Source organism: Doryrhamphus excisus, chromosome 19 (assembly GCF_030265055.1).
Source record: "Doryrhamphus excisus isolate RoL2022-K1 chromosome 19, RoL_Dexc_1.0, whole genome shotgun sequence".
Taxonomy (NCBI): domain Eukaryota; kingdom Metazoa; phylum Chordata; class Actinopteri; order Syngnathiformes; family Syngnathidae; genus Doryrhamphus; species Doryrhamphus excisus.
In genome coordinates, this window is record NC_080484.1 from 16,068,926 (window position 1) to 16,085,978 (window position 17,053).

At 33.6% G+C, this 17,053-nt stretch overlaps 1 protein-coding gene across 1 annotated transcript in view; it reads right to left on the minus strand.

Moving 5' to 3' along the window:
* atp6v1ba (ATPase, H+ transporting, lysosomal, V1 subunit B, member a) overlaps positions 1-3,337 on the minus strand; it is a 33,577-nt gene extending 30,240 nt beyond the window's left edge. Inside the window, exon 1 of the mRNA XM_058056662.1 lies at positions 3,125-3,337. Within this exon, the coding sequence (XP_057912645.1) occupies positions 3,125-3,230 (106 nt within the window). The 5' untranslated portion in view covers positions 3,231-3,337. The remainder of the gene's footprint in view (positions 1-3,124) is intronic.
* Positions 3,338-17,053: the final 13,716 nt, after the last annotated feature.

Sequence of the window (17,053 nt, forward strand, 5' to 3'; positions counted from 1 at the left end):
AGGAAAGTACTTGCCGGATTTTACCTGCTGCTGCTGCTTAGAAAGACGCAAGCGAAGAAAAACCGGCCTATTCATCAACAACAGAATTAGAGCATTTCCGTGATGCTTAGATGGTGCTTAGATGTGGAAATATAAGAGCGGCAGCAAACAATGGCCTTGCTTTGGCAATAAGATGGCCCACATCCATTAAGTCATTTTCTTCTTCTCCTAGAAGCTTTTAGTCCCGGTCTGTCATGTGCACCTATTTGCAATTTGTAAAAAAAAAAAAGATTTAAAAAAAAAAACAACACAGCTTCCCTACTTAGGTCTTCTGTTCAACATGAATCATAAAGTTAAAGAACAAGTCAAAAAGCATACTAACAAGATCCATATCAGTTAGCAAATGTGACAATTCATGACCTAATCCACGGGTGTCCAAAGTGCAGGCCGCAGTCCGCTGTTTATTCATTGGCCCACACTCTAAAAAAAAAATCTCATTTAAAAATAAAACACCAAAAATGGAAAAATAATTTTCCAAGAATAAATACTAAAAGAGGAAAGTTTGAATCGAACAGAAAAGAGGCCCAATTTCTGAAAATGAATGTAATATTATGTAGGAGTAACAATACTGCTATGAGTGGGATAAACCTTTAAATATTATAGAAAAAAATACATCATGCTTTAAAAGTTGTAAACAAAATAGCTAAAGTCTAAACATGATGGGGATAAAGTCATCATTTTGAGAAAAAAAATTATGTTGATGGAAAACTTTTAAAAACAGTAGAAATACGGGAAAAAAAGCATATGCCATTTTTATGAGAAGTCAAAATATTGAGTGAAAAAAATGTGTATTCTAATGATGGAAAAAAAAGTTGCAATTTCATGATAATAAACTAACATTAATGTCATTTTAGTAGCACAGAGCTGAAATATTAAAGACAAAATATATTTCTTTAAAGCTGTAATATTATGAGAAACTAAGAAAAGCTTTGAAAAAAACATGAATATGTGGAAGTGAATAAGCATGAAAATTAATGCAAACAAAGCATTGCTGAATGTAATTTTATTTTATTTTATTTTTTTTTTAATTCTACAGCATGACCAACATAATTGTTTGCCTTTTGTAACCAACCTCTGTGAGCCAGCTCCCTCATCCAATAAAAGATAAATACTAAAGATAAATACTTTTTAGTGTAGGGCTAATCATTTAACATCATTATAGAGCCATTAGTGGTGCGATTTAGAATATATCACTTTTTTTTTTTTTTTTAAACTAGTCTCGTCAATACAATAGAAATATATGTCCCTAGTATAAAACAACCCGTGGTTAGAGCGGCACTGCCCATGTGAGCTCCCCGCACCATAACACTAACTAGCACTGTAGCTACGGAGCCTAATATCCAAGGTCCAAAGTGACGGGTGCCATATTGTACGCTAACCAGAAAATGGGACGCAAACCGAGGAAAAATGTTGGCATACGTGTGCAGAAAACAGGAAAAAGAGGGTAACCAATGCGTCCGCTTTAATATCGCATGCGTGTCATGCACGTCTACCACGTCAAACCAACACCCGTACGTCAGTAACTTTGTGTTAAAACATGAGTTAACGTCACCAAAACGCTACATTTTACTCATCCACTGACAAACGCTGCAGCCTGAGTTTTCTGGCCAGAGTTGTCCAAAAGTTGACAAAACGCCAAAGAAAATATACATTTGTAAAATATCCATGTCACGCGGACATGACCTCTAGGACGTCATGGCCAGTTGTGCAAATTAATAATGACATCATCAGCACCACAGATGGCTAGCAGTCTTATGATAAACACTGACTTGGCTCTTTTGATGCTATTGCTAAATCATCATCAGGGCCAGGTCAGTGGAAGAAAAGATGGCCACCTCGTGAAATGTTTTAATTTAATGTTATAATTTATATAATCTGCAATAGCCATAATATAGTCACTTATATCCCTGTATATATCCACACTGTATCATAGTCACTTCATTGCAATACTGTACATATTACTGTTATTATATATTGTCACATCTATACTGTGCATACTCTTTATAATCTGTATAATCTGCAATAGCCATATTATAGTCATTTATATCCCTGTATATATCCACACTGTATTATAGTCACAGCCTGTTATAGTTTGTACATAGATCTGTCCATTTACTTACTACTAAGGTACTTATAAAATTGCACTTCTGGTTGGATGCTAACTGCATTTTGTTGCCCTGTACAAGTGACATGAGCAATAACAATAAAGTTGAATGTAATCTAATATAATCTAATCTAAAATGTTGGACCCAAACAAAGCATGACGGCTATTGTTTACATAAAAAGAAGCACTTATCACACTTCCACTGTATGGCACCAATATGTGACGTCATACAAACCTGAGTAGGTTTTCAGCTGACACTCATGTGATGGGGTCACGTGACAGATCGTCAATCCGTCACCAGTTTTCACCAAGCTAACGCTGCATTTCATTATTTGGGTTCAAGCCACCGAATAAAAAAAACATTATTATTTTTTATTATTTACATTTTTACAATTACATTATTTACATTTACATACCTAATTAACTCACCAATGCTAACAGCTAGCGTCTAATACGGGCCTGACAATGGTGCCGGAATGCCACTATCACCTTTATAAGTTATCAAGATGTTATTAAGACTGATTTGAGTGAAGGACGCAATGGCGGCCATCAAGCTGGCAAAGTGATGCCGCATTAGCCACCGTTAGCCATAGCTAGCGCCTAGCTAGCACCATAGCTAGCACCATAGCTAGCACCATAGCTAGCACCTAGCTAACACACGAACTGCGACCTTGTCAAAAATACAAATATTAAAAATATCAGCATACCGACAAAAGGTATACAGAACGCTAAAGCATAAATTACGTCGTTTTTTAAAATGTTATTATTTTTAATTCGTGTCATAAATTTGCACCTACACGGCTGGAAAACATGGTATTTCTATCATTAACTTAATTTTGATTAATGAACCCGTCTAATTACTGCTGTACGGTGCAACATATGGCCATGTCACCTCGTCATTCACTCATTTAGCTGCTCGTGGTTGCAAGTGTCTAATATCTGGTAGGAGTATGTAGCATGTAGCTGTGCGTGTCGGCATACTTAGCCTCGGCTGAGAGATGTAATTTCTGGTCACAGCTTGGGTGTGAGTCCTCGCTGCCGCCGCCAAGCCGTTATCCATCGCCCGGTTTGCCACCAGAGTTGCCATCGCCGGAAGAAAACAATCGGAGAAAGATCCTCAACCTCCGCCGCTAACTGGTGCCGCAACAAGACAGCTGACAGCCAAGATGCGGATCATATGACTAACCGGATGTCTTCTGTATAGGCCGGAAGTAGCGTCATCGGACTGTTTCCGGCTAGTTTCAAGTTCCCCTCTATGTTTATTTTATGACTTCTATGACTTTTTTTAAGCCCGTTTCAATGGAAGCCCGTTTTAATATGAATGTCATAATTATGACATTTAAAAAGTCGACATTATGAAATAGTCATAATTATCATACAAAATATGAAAATGATGAGATTTTAAAAAGACAAATCAAAATTACGACATTAAAAAGTCATAATTATGGGGTAAAAAGACAATTATTAGATAAAAGACATAATTATGAGATAAAAAAGTTTAAATTAGATGCAATAAGGATAATCAAAATTACGAGATTAAAAAGTCAAAATTATGAGAACAAAATAATTAAAGATAATTATGAAATAAAAAGTTGAAATTATAATTATGGGATAAATATAGAAATTACTAAATGAAAAGGCCATAATTATGACATAAAAGTGATAATTACAAGTAAAGAGACATAATTATGAGATAGAGAGCTAGAAAGTGATAATCATAAGCTAAAAATACATGATTATGAGATCAAAAAGTGCTAATTACATGAGCTAACAAGTGGAAATGAAATCAGAAGTGATAATTATTAACTAAAAAGTCAAACTGATGATACAAAGTGTGTTTGTGACTTTGCAAATATGATTTTTAACATGATTAGAGCCCTCTAGACATGAATTAACACCCCTATAGTCACATTTACACTCCTATTACTCAATATAGTAGACATAATAAGAGAAAATAAGACATAGGAAAGATGGAAAACTTGTTTATGACCTTCTAAATACACTTCTAACACGATTAGAGCCCTCTGGACATGGAATAACACCCCTATAGTCACCTTTACACTCCTATTACTCAATATAGTAGACACAATAAGAGAAAATTAGACACATATGAGACTAAACTGTTTTGGCACAGGACTAGTGTTTTTTTTCTCTTTGGAGGTTCTAATGGCTTAGCATTTGTGTGCATAACAGCGAGTAAGCGTGTGTTTGAAGATGATATGTGAAGCGTGGCCCCGACCCAACCATGTGACCTGCAGCCAGGTGTTGCATACAGGCACGCATGGCTCGGGGTGGGAAAAGCACTAGAAAACTGAAGAGGTAAGCACTGCCAGGGTGAGGCTGACGGTAAAGAGCCCCTTCAAACATTTCAGGCCGCGTGCAAAAAATAGCAAATTAATGCAAGTGAAGGGCTTCTTCCTACACAAGCTGTGCCCTCATTTCATAAATAGCTGTTGTTTCCACTCTTTTAGGAAGAACATGGGCTCCGCTAATGTGCCAACTCTATTTCACAATGACACTTCAGCAGTCTAGTACACTTCTTACATCCAAACACTGTTTTCCTAGTCAAACCTCCTGCTGCATTTCATCACATGGTGTCTTCAGTTCTTCTACTAGATTGGCTCACGTGGCATTGCTGCCGTTACACATGGCTATAAATCAGGGCCGTCCTATGATTTCAATTCATCAGCATTTGGGACAATGTGTGAAATAAGCCCATGAAATAACAACCCTATAGTCACTTTTAAAGTCCTATAAGACATAATATGCCTGTTTACCACTTTCTAAATGTGCTGTTTAACATGTTTAGAGCCATCTTGACAAAAAATAACAACCCTATAGTCACTTTTACACACCTATTATCCAATATAATAGACATAATAAGAGAAGATTAGACATATAAGACATAATATGCATGTTTACCACCTTCTTAATAGGCTGCTTAACATTATTAGAGCCCTCTAGACATGAAATAACAACCCTATAGTCACTTTTACACACCTATTATCTAATATAATAGACGTAATAAGAGAGAATAAGACATATAAGACATAATATGCCTGTTTACCACCTTCTAAATTGGCTGTTTAACACGATTAGAGCCCTCTAGACATGAAATAACAACCCTATAGTCACTTTAACACACCTATTATCCAATATAATAGCTGTAATAAGAGAAAATAAGACATATAAGACATAATATGCATGTTTACCACCTTCTAAATAGGCTGTTTAACACGATTAGAGCCCTCTAGACATGAAATAACAGCCCTATAGTCACTTTAACACACCTATTATCCAATATAATAGACATAATAAGAGAAGATTTGACATATAAGACATAATATGCATGTTTACCACCTTCTAAATAGACTGTTTAACATGATTAGAGCCCTCTAGACATGAAATAACAACCCTACAGTCACTTTTAAGCTCCTATAAGACATAATATACCTGTTTACCACTTTCTAAATGTGCTATTTAACATGATTAGAGCCCTCTAGACATGAAATAGCACCCCTATAGTCACTTTTAAACTCCTATAAGACATAATATGCATGTTTACCACTTTCTAAATGTGCTGCTTAACATGATTAGAGCCCTCTAGACATGAAATAACAACCCTACAGTCACTTTTAAACTCCTATAAGACATAATATACCTGTTTACCACTTTCTAAATGTGCTGCTTAACATGATTAGAGCCCTCTAGACATGAAATAACACCCCTATAGTCATTTTTAAACTCCTATAAGACATAATATACCTGTTTACCACCTTCTAAATAGGCTGTTTAACATGATTAGAGCCCTCTGGGCATGAAATAACAACCCCATAGTCACTTTAACACACCTATTATCCAATATAATAGACACATATAAGAGAAAATAAGACATATAAGACACAATATGCATGTTTAACACCTTCTAAATAGGCTGTTTGACATAATTAGAGCCCTCTAGACATGACATAACAACCCCATAGTCACTTTAACACACCTATTATCCAATATAATAGGTGTAATAAGAGAAAATAAGACATATAATACATAATATGCAAGTTTACCACCTTCTAAATAGGCTGTTTAACACGATTAGAGCCCTCTAGACATGAAATAACAGCCCTATAGTCACTTTAACACACCTATTATCCAATATAATAGACATAATAAGAGAAGATTTGACATATAAGACATAATATGCATGTTTACCACCTTCTAAATAGACTGTTTAACATGATTAGAGCCCTCTAGACATGAAATAACAACCCTACAGTCACTTTTAAGCTCCTATAAGACATAATATACCTGTTTACCACTTTCTAAATGTGCTGCTTAACATGATTAGAGCCCTCTAGACATGAAATAACACCCCTATAGTCACTTTCAAACTCCTATAAGACATAATATACCTGTTTACCACTTTCTAAATGTGCTGCTTAACATGATTAGAGCCCTCTAGACATGAAATAACACCCCTATAGTCACTTTTAAACTCCTATAAGACATAATATACCTGTTTACCACCTTCTAAATAGGCTGTTTAACATGATTAGAGCCCTCTGGGCATGAAATAACAACCCCATAGTCACTTTAACACACCTATTATCCAATATAATAGACACATATAAGAGAAAATAAGACATATAAGACACAATATGCATGTTTAACACCTTCTAAATAGGCTGTTTGACATAATTAGAGCCCTCTAGACATGACATAACAACCCCATAGTCACTTTAACACACCTATTATCCAATATAATAGCTGTAATAAGAGAAAATAAGACATATAATACATAATATGCAAGTTTACCACCTTCTAAATAGGCTGTTTAACACGATTAGAGCCCTCTAGACATGAAATAACAGCCCTATAGTCACTTTAACACACCTATTATCCAATATAATAGATGTAATAAGAGAAAATAAGACATATAAGACATAATATGCATGTTTACCACCTTCTAAATAGGCTGTTTAACATGATTAGAGCCCTCTAGACATGAAATAACAACCCTATAGTCACTTTAACACACCTATTATGCAATATAATAGACACATAAGAGAAGATAAGACATATAAGACACAATATGCATGTTTAACACCTTCTAAATAGACTGTTTGACATGATTAGAGCCCTCTAGACATGAAATAACAACCCTATAGTCACTTTAACACACCTATTATCCAATATAATAGCTGTAATAAGAGAAAATAAGACACAATATGCATGTTTACCACCTTCTAAATGTGCTGCTTAACATGATTAGAGCCCTCTAGTAGACATGAAATAGCAAGATGCTCATCCAGTGAGACGGTGAATGTATTTTTCCTGAAGATGAAAAAGAGCTTTATGACATCATGAAGTGGACTGAAGAAGCTAAATATAAGAAAAGATGTTTTTTTCCTGACCCGAGAAGGCAAGAAGGCTTTGTGTTAAATATATTTGACCTGCTTTAGTGGGCCACAAGAGGCAGGATGTGACCTCACCTTCCTGGCACCTCCACCTCTGTGGAGCGTGTGCTGACACTTTCAATGTGTTGGTGGTCTGCACTGTGAGAACCCCCCTGCCACACACACACAAACACACACACACACACACACACACAAACACACACACACACTTAGAAAAAGCAGAGATCTTCTAATTGGACTGAGGGTGAAAGGAGATAATAGCTGGGGGAGCCGTGGATGCTGAAGGGGTGTTAGGAAGCATAAATGTGACCTCCACTCCACCCCCATGGTGGAGGGCTGGGGCCGGGATGGGGTTGCTCCTCGGTGTGTCTGTGATGGGTGGGTGGGGAGGGGTTGTCGTCCCCGGACAGATGTGCTGAAAAGAAGAGTGAGATTTCTTTAGTATACGTGTGTTAAAGTGACTATAGGGTTGTTATTTCATGTCTAGAGGGCTCTAATCATGTTAAACAGCCTATTTAGAAGGTGGTAAACATGCATATTATGTCTTATATGTCTTATTTTCTTTTATTACATCTATTATATTGGATAATAGGTGTGTTAAAGTGACTATAGGGTTGTTATTTCATGTCTAGAGGGCTCTAATCATGTTAAACAGCCTATTTAGAAGGTGGTAAACATGCATATTATGTCTTATATGTCTTATTTTCTCTTATTACAGCTATTATATTGGATAATAGGTGTGTTAAAGTGACTATAGGGTTGTTATTTCATGTCTAAAGGGCTCTAATCATGTTAAACAGCCTATTTAGAAGGTGGTAAATATGCATATTATGTCTTATATGTCTTATTTTCTCCTATTGCAGCTATTATATTATATAATAGGTGTGTTAAAGTGACTATAGGGTTGTTATTTCATGTCTGAAGGGCTCTAATCATGTTAAACAGCCTAATTAGAAGGTGGTAAACATGCATATTATGTCTTATATGTCTTATTTTCTCTTATTACATATATTATATTGGATAATAGGTGTGTTAAAGTGACTATAGGGTTGTTATTTCATGTCTAGAGGGCTCTAATCGTGTTAAACAGCCTATTTAGAAGGTGGTAAACATGCATATTATGTCTTATATGTCTTATTTTCTCTTATTATGTCTATTATATTGGATAATAGATGTGTTAAAGTGACTGTAGGGTTGTTATTTCATGTCTAGAGGGCTCTAATAATGTTAAACAGCCTATTTAGAAGGTGGTAAACATGCATATTATGTCTTATATGTCTAATCTTCTCTTATTGCGTCTTTTATATTGGATAATAGATGTGTTAAAGTGACTATAGGGTTGTTATTTCATGTCTAGAGGGCTCTAATCATGTTAAACAGCCTATTTAGAAGGTGGTAAACATGCATATTATGTCTTATATGTCTTATTTTCTTTTATTACATCTATTATATTGGATAATAGGTGTGTTAAAGTGACTATAGGGTTGTTATTTCATGTCTAGAGGGCTCTAATCATGTTAAACAGCCTATTTAGAAGGTGGTAAACATGCATATTATGTCTTATATGTCTTATTTTCTCTTATTACGTCTATTATATTGGATAATGGGTGTGTTAAAGTGACTATAGGGTTGTTATTTCATGTCTAAAGGGCTCTAACCGTGTTAAACAGCCTATTTAGAAGGTGGTAAACATGCATATTATGTCTTATATGTCTTATTTTCTCTTATTACATCTATTATATTGGATAATAGGTGTGTTAAAGTGACTATAGGGTTGTTATTTCATGTCTAGAGGGCTCTAATCGTGTTAAACAGCCTATTTAGAAGGTGGTAAACATGCATATTATGTCTTATATGTCTAATCTTCTCTTATTATGTCTATTATATTGGATAATAGGTGTGTTAAAGTGACTATAGGGTTGTTATTTCATGTCTAGAGGGCTCTAATCATGTTAAACAGCCTATTTAGAAGGTGGTAAACATGCATATTATGTCTTATATGTCTTATTTTCTCTTATTACAGCTATTATATTGGATAATAGGTGTGTTAAAGTGACTACTGGGTTGTTATTTCATGTCTAAAGGGCTCTAATCATGTTAAACAGCCTATTTAGAAGGTGGTAAATATGCATATTATGTCTTATATGTCTTATTTTCTCTTATTGCAGCTATTATATTGTATAATAGGTGTGTTAAAGTGACTATAGGGTTGTTATTTCATGTCTGAAGGGCTCTAATCATGTTAAACAGCCTAATTAGAAGGTGGTAAACATGCATATTATGTCTTATATGTCTTATTTTCTCTTATTACATATATTATATTGGATAATAGGTGTGTTAAAGTGACTATATGGTTGTTATTTCATGTCTAGAGGGCTCTAATCATGTTAAACAGCCTATTTAGAAGGTGGTAAACATGCATATTATGTCTTATATGTCTAATCTTCTCTTATTGCGTCTTTTATATTGGATAATAGATGTGTTAAAGTGACTATAGGGTTGTTATTTCATGTCTAGAGGGCTCTAATCATGTTAAACAGCCGATTTAGAAGGTGGTAAACATGCATATTATGTCTTATATGTCTTATTTTCTTTTATTACATCTATTATATTGGACAATAGGTGTGTTAAAGTGACTATAGGGTTGTTATTTCATGTCTAAAGGGCTTTAATCATGTTAAACAGCCTATTTAGAAGGTGGTAAATATGCATATTATGTCTTATATGTCTTATTTTCTCTTATTGCAGCTATTATATTGTATAATAGGTGTGTTAAAGTGACTATAGGGTTGTTATTTCATGTCTGAAGGGCTCTAATCATGTTAAACAGCCTAATTAGAAGGTGGTAAACATGCATATTATGTCTTATATGTCTTATTTTCTCTTATTACATATATTATATTGGATAATAGGTGTGTTAAAGTGACTATAGGGTTGTTATTTCATGTCTAGAGGGCTCTAATCGTGTTAAACAGCCTATTTAGAAGGTGGTAAACATGCATATTATGTCTTATATGTCTTATTTTCTCTTATTATGTCTATTATATTGGATAATAGATGTGTTAAAGTGACTGTAGGGTTGTTATTTCATGTCTAGAGGGCTCTAATAATGTTAAACAGCCTATTTAGAAGGTGGTAAACATGCATATTATGTCTTATATGTCTAATCTTCTCTTATTGCGTCTTTTATATTGGATAATAGATGTGTTAAAGTGACTATAGGGTTGTTATTTCATGTCTAGAGGGCTCTAATCATGTTAAACAGCCTATTTAGAAGGTGGTAAACATGCATATTATGTCTTATATGTCTTATTTTCTTTTATTACATCTATTATATTGGATAATAGGTGTGTTAAAGTGACTATAGGGTTGTTATTTCATGTCTAGAGGGCTCTAATCATGTTAAACAGCCTATTTAGAAGGTGGTAAACATGCATATTATGTCTTATATGTCTTATTTTCTCTTATTACGTCTATTATATTGGATAATGGGTGTGTTAAAGTGACTATAGGGTTGTTATTTCATGTCTAAAGGGCTCTAACCGTGTTAAACAGCCTATTTAGAAGGTGGTAAACATGCATATTATGTCTTATATGTCTTATTTTCTCTTATTACATCTATTATATTGGATAATAGGTGTGTTAAAGTGACTATAGGGTTGTTATTTCATGTCTAGAGGGCTCTAATCGTGTTAAACAGCCTATTTAGAAGGTGGTAAACATGCATATTATGTCTTATATGTCTAATCTTCTCTTATTATGTCTATTATATTGGATAATAGGTGTGTTAAAGTGACTATAGGGTTGTTATTTCATGTCTAGAGGGCTCTAATCATGTTAAACAGCCTATTTAGAAGGTGGTAAACATGCATATTATGTCTTATATGTCTTATTTTCTCTTATTACAGCTATTATATTGGATAATAGGTGTGTTAAAGTGACTACAGGGTTGTTATTTCATGTCTAAAGGGCTCTAATCATGTTAAACATCCTATTTAGAAGGTGGTAAATATGCATATTATGTCTTATATGTCTTATTTTCTCTTATTGCAGCTATTATATTGTATAATAGGTGTGTTAAAGTGACTATAGGGTTGTTATTTCATGTCTGAAGGGCTCTAATCATGTTAAACAGCCTAATTAGAAGGTGGTAAACATGCATATTATGTCTTATATGTCTTATTTTCTCTTATTACATATATTATATTGGATAATAGGTGTGTTAAAGTGACTATATGGTTGTTATTTCATGTCTAGAGGGCTCTAATCATGTTAAACAGCCTATTTAGAAGGTGGTAAACATGCATATTATGTCTTATATGTCTAATCTTCTCTTATTGCGTCTTTTATATTGGATAATAGATGTGTTAAAGTGACTATAGGGTTGTTATTTCATGTCTAGAGGGCTCTAATCATGTTAAACAGCCGATTTAGAAGGTGGTAAACATGCATATTATGTCTTATATGTCTTATTTTCTCTTATTACAGCTATTATATTGGATAATAGGTGTGTTAAAGTGACTACAGGGTTGTTATTTCATGTCTAAAGGGCTCTAATCATGTTAAACAGCCTATTTAGAAGGTGGTAAATATGCATATTATGTCTTATATGTCTTATTTTCTCTTATTGCAGCTATTATATTGTATAATAGGTGTGTTAAAGTGACTATAGGGTTGTTATTTCATGTCTGAAGGGCTCTAATCATGTTAAACAGCCTAATTAGAAGGTGGTAAACATGCATATTATGTCTTATATGTCTTATTTTCTCTTATTACATATATTATATTGGATAATAGGTGTGTTAAAGTGACTATATGGTTGTTATTTCATGTCTAGAGGGCTCTAATCATGTTAAACAGCCTATTTAGAAGGTGGTAAACATGCATATTATGTCTTATATGTCTAATCTTCTCTTATTGCGTCTTTTATATTGGATAATAGATGTGTTAAAGTGACTATAGGGTTGTTATTTCATGTCTAGAGGGCTCTAATCATGTTAAACAGCCGATTTAGAAGGTGGTAAACATGCATATTATGTCTTATATGTCTTATTTTCTTTTATTACATCTATTATATTGGACAATAGGTGTGTTAAAGTGACTATAGGGTTGTTATTTCATGTCTAAAGGGCTTTAATCATGTTAAACAGCCTATTTAGAAGGTGGTAAATATGCATATTATGTCTTATATGTCTTATTTTCTCTTATTGCAGCTATTATATTGTATAATAGGTGTGTTAAAGTGACTATAGGGTTGTTATTTCATGTCTGAAGGGCTCTAATCATGTTAAACAGCCTAATTAGAAGGTGGTAAACATGCATATTATGTCTTATATGTCTTATTTTCTCTTATTACATATATTATATTGGATAATAGGTGTGTTAAAGTGACTATAGGGTTGTTATTTCATGTCTAGAGGGCTCTAATCGTGTTAAACAGCCTATTTAGAAGGTGGTAAACATGCATATTATGTCTTATATGTCTTATTTTCTCTTATTATGTCTATTATATTGGATAATAGATGTGTTAAAGTGACTGTAGGGTTGTTATTTCATGTCTAGAGGGCTCTAATAATGTTAAACAGCCTATTTAGAAGGTGGTAAACATGCATATTATGTCTTATATGTCTTATTTTCTTTTATTACATCTATTATATTGGATAATAGGTGTGTTAAAGTGACTATAGGGTTGTTATTTCATGTCTAGAGGGCTCTAATCATGTTAAACAGCCTATTTAGAAGGTGGTAAACATGCATATTATGTCTTATATGTCTTATTTTCTTTTATTACATCTATTATATTGGATAATAGGTGTGTTAAAGTGACTATAGGGTTGTTATTTCATGTCTAGAGGGCTCTAATCATGTTAAACAGCCTATTTAGAAGGTGGTAAACATGCATATTATGTCTTATATGTCTTATTTTCTCTTATTACGTCTATTATATTGGATAATGGGTGTGTTAAAGTGACTATAGGGTTGTTATTTCATGTCTAAAGGGCTCTAACCGTGTTAAACAGCCTATTTAGAAGGTGGTAAACATGCATATTATGTCTTATATGTCTTATTTTCTCTTATTACATCTATTATATTGGATAATAGGTGTGTTAAAGTGACTATAGGGTTGTTATTTCATGTCTAGAGGGCTCTAATCGTGTTAAACAGCCTATTTAGAAGGTGGTAAACATGCATATTATGTCTTATATGTCTAATCTTCTCTTATTATGTCTATTATATTGGATAATAGGTGTGTTAAAGTGACTATAGGGTTGTTATTTCATGTCTAGAGGGCTCTAATCATGTTAAACAGCCTATTTAGAAGGTGGTAAACATGCATATTATGTCTTATATGTCTTATTTTCTCTTATTACAGCTATTATATTGGATAATAGGTGTGTTAAAGTGACTACAGGGTTGTTATTTCATGTCTAGAGGGCTCTAATCATGTTAAACATCCTATTTAGAAGGTGGTAAATATGCATATTATGTCTTATATGTCTTATTTTCTCTTATTGCAGCTATTATATTGTATAATAGGTGTGTTAAAGTGACTATAGGGTTGTTATTTCATGTCTGAAGGGCTCTAATCATGTTAAACAGCCTAATTAGAAGGTGGTAAACATGCATATTATGTCTTATATGTCTTATTTTCTCTTATTACATATATTATATTGGATAATAGGTGTGTTAAAGTGACTATATGGTTGTTATTTCATGTCTAGAGGGCTCTAATCATGTTAAACAGCCTATTTAGAAGGTGGTAAACATGCATATTATGTCTTATATGTCTAATCTTCTCTTATTGCGTCTTTTATATTGGATAATAGATGTGTTAAAGTGACTATAGGGTTGTTATTTCATGTCTAGAGGGCTCTAATCATGTTAAACAGCCGATTTAGAAGGTGGTAAACATGCATATTATGTCTTATATGTCTTATTTTCTTTTATTACATCTATTATATTGGACAATAGGTGTGTTAAAGTGACTATAGGGTTGTTATTTCATGTCTAAAGGGCTTTAATCATGTTAAACAGCCTATTTAGAAGGTGGTAAATATGCATATTATGTCTTATATGTCTTATTTTCTCTTATTGCAGCTATTATATTGTATAATAGGTGTGTTAAAGTGACTATAGGGTTGTTATTTCATGTCTGAAGGGCTCTAATCATGTTAAACAGCCTAATTAGAAGGTGGTAAACATGCATATTATGTCTTATATGTCTTATTTTCTCTTATTACATATATTATATTGGATAATAGGTGTGTTAAAGTGACTATAGGGTTGTTATTTCATGTCTAGAGGGCTCTAATCGTGTTAAACAGCCTATTTAGAAGGTGGTAAACATGCATATTATGTCTTATATGTCTTATTTTCTCTTATTATGTCTATTATATTGGATAATAGATGTGTTAAAGTGACTGTAGGGTTGTTATTTCATGTCTAGAGGGCTCTAATAATGTTAAACAGCCTATTTAGAAGGTGGTAAACATGCATATTATGTCTTATATGTCTAATCTTCTCTTATTGCGTCTTTTATATTGGATAATAGATGTGTTAAAGTGACTATAGGGTTGTTATTTCATGTCTAGAGGGCTCTAATCATGTTAAACAGCCTATTTAGAAGGTGGTAAACATGCATATTATGTCTTATATGTCTTATTTTCTTTTATTACATCTATTATATTGGATAATAGGTGTGTTAAAGTGACTATAGGGTTGTTATTTCATGTCTAGAGGGCTCTAATCATGTTAAACAGCCTATTTAGAAGGTGGTAAACATGCATATTATGTCTTATATGTCTTATTTTCTCTTATTACGTCTATTATATTGGATAATGGGTGTGTTAAAGTGACTATAGGGTTGTTATTTCATGTCTAAAGGGCTCTAACCGTGTTAAACAGCCTATTTAGAAGGTGGTAAACATGCATATTATGTCTTATATGTCTTATTTTCTCTTATTACATCTATTATATTGGATAATAGGTGTGTTAAAGTGACTATAGGGTTGTTATTTCATGTCTAGAGGGCTCTAATCGTGTTAAACAGCCTATTTAGAAGGTGGTAAACATGCATATTATGTCTTATATGTCTAATCTTCTCTTATTATGTCTATTATATTGGATAATAGGTGTGTTAAAGTGACTATAGGGTTGTTATTTCATGTCTAGAGGGCTCTAATCATGTTAAACAGCCGATTTAGAAGGTGGTAAACATGTATATTATGTCTTATATGTCTTATTTTCTCTTATTACATCCATTATATTGGATAATAGGTGTGTTAAAGTGACTATAGGGTTGTTATTTCATGTCTAGAGGGCTCTAATCATGTTAAACAGCCTATTTAGAAGGTGGTAAACATGCATATTATGTCTTATATGTCTTATTTTCTTTTATTACATCTATTATATTGGATAATAGGTGTGTTAAAGTGACTATAGGGTTGTTATTTCATGTCTAGAGGGCTCTAATCATGTTAAACAGCCTATTTAGAAGGTGGTAAACAGGCATATTATGTCTTATATGTCTTATTTTCTCTTATTACATCTATTATATTGGATAATAGGTGTGTTAAAGTGACTATAGGGTTGTTATTCCACATCTAGAGGGCTCTACTCATGTTAAGCAGCACATTTAGAAAGTGGTAAACACGTATATTAACAGGTATATATAACTATTTTACTAGAGTTTTTTCCCTAACCGATACCAATAACTGACAATCACTACTATCAGGAGAAGTATAGAGAAGGAGGGAGCGACCTGAAAGGTGTACTGTATTCGGGCTCAAGCGCCGAGCAGACGGAGTGAAAACTTTTTGCAAGTTTCAAACTTTTTTTTTCTTTTTTTACTCTTGTTGAAAACCCTAAAAAAGAGTTCAAACCTCGGTTTGAGTTTTAATCAACAACCTAGAGGTCCGACACACAAAATGATTAAGTCATATTTTTCACTCCTGTGCCTTTTCATCCTGGTGCCGTTCAGTTGTCCGGTAGCGTTTTTGTATCCTTGTTGAAACGTATCGCAGCAATGTTACAGAATGTGGAAATCTGTCAAATGAAGTCTGTGATGAATTCTATCTGATAAAGCATGACTGGAACTTTGATTGGATACCTTTGAAAATCGGATTAATTGGAAAATAATCGACTGATTAATGACGATGAAAATCACGGTTAGTTGCAGCCCTACTTGTAGTATGTAGTAAAAACATTCAAGGATGCGGGAGGGGGGTCCAATTGGATACTTTTTGTGTATTAAAGATGCCAAATGAAGGTCAGTATATGCTCGCCATGTGACCATAACATCCACATCTTAGCTTTTTATGATAGCTGACAAAGCTAATTATTGCCATATGGAATAACTTTAAATTTTACTTGACAAGATTCTGAGGGCCAAAAAAAAAAAAAAAATGTGTGTAGAAATGTGATCGGAATCGGCGTTTCTGTGCCGTGTTCTTCCATAAATGAAAAGTCCAAAGCGTATATGATATCAAACCACCGT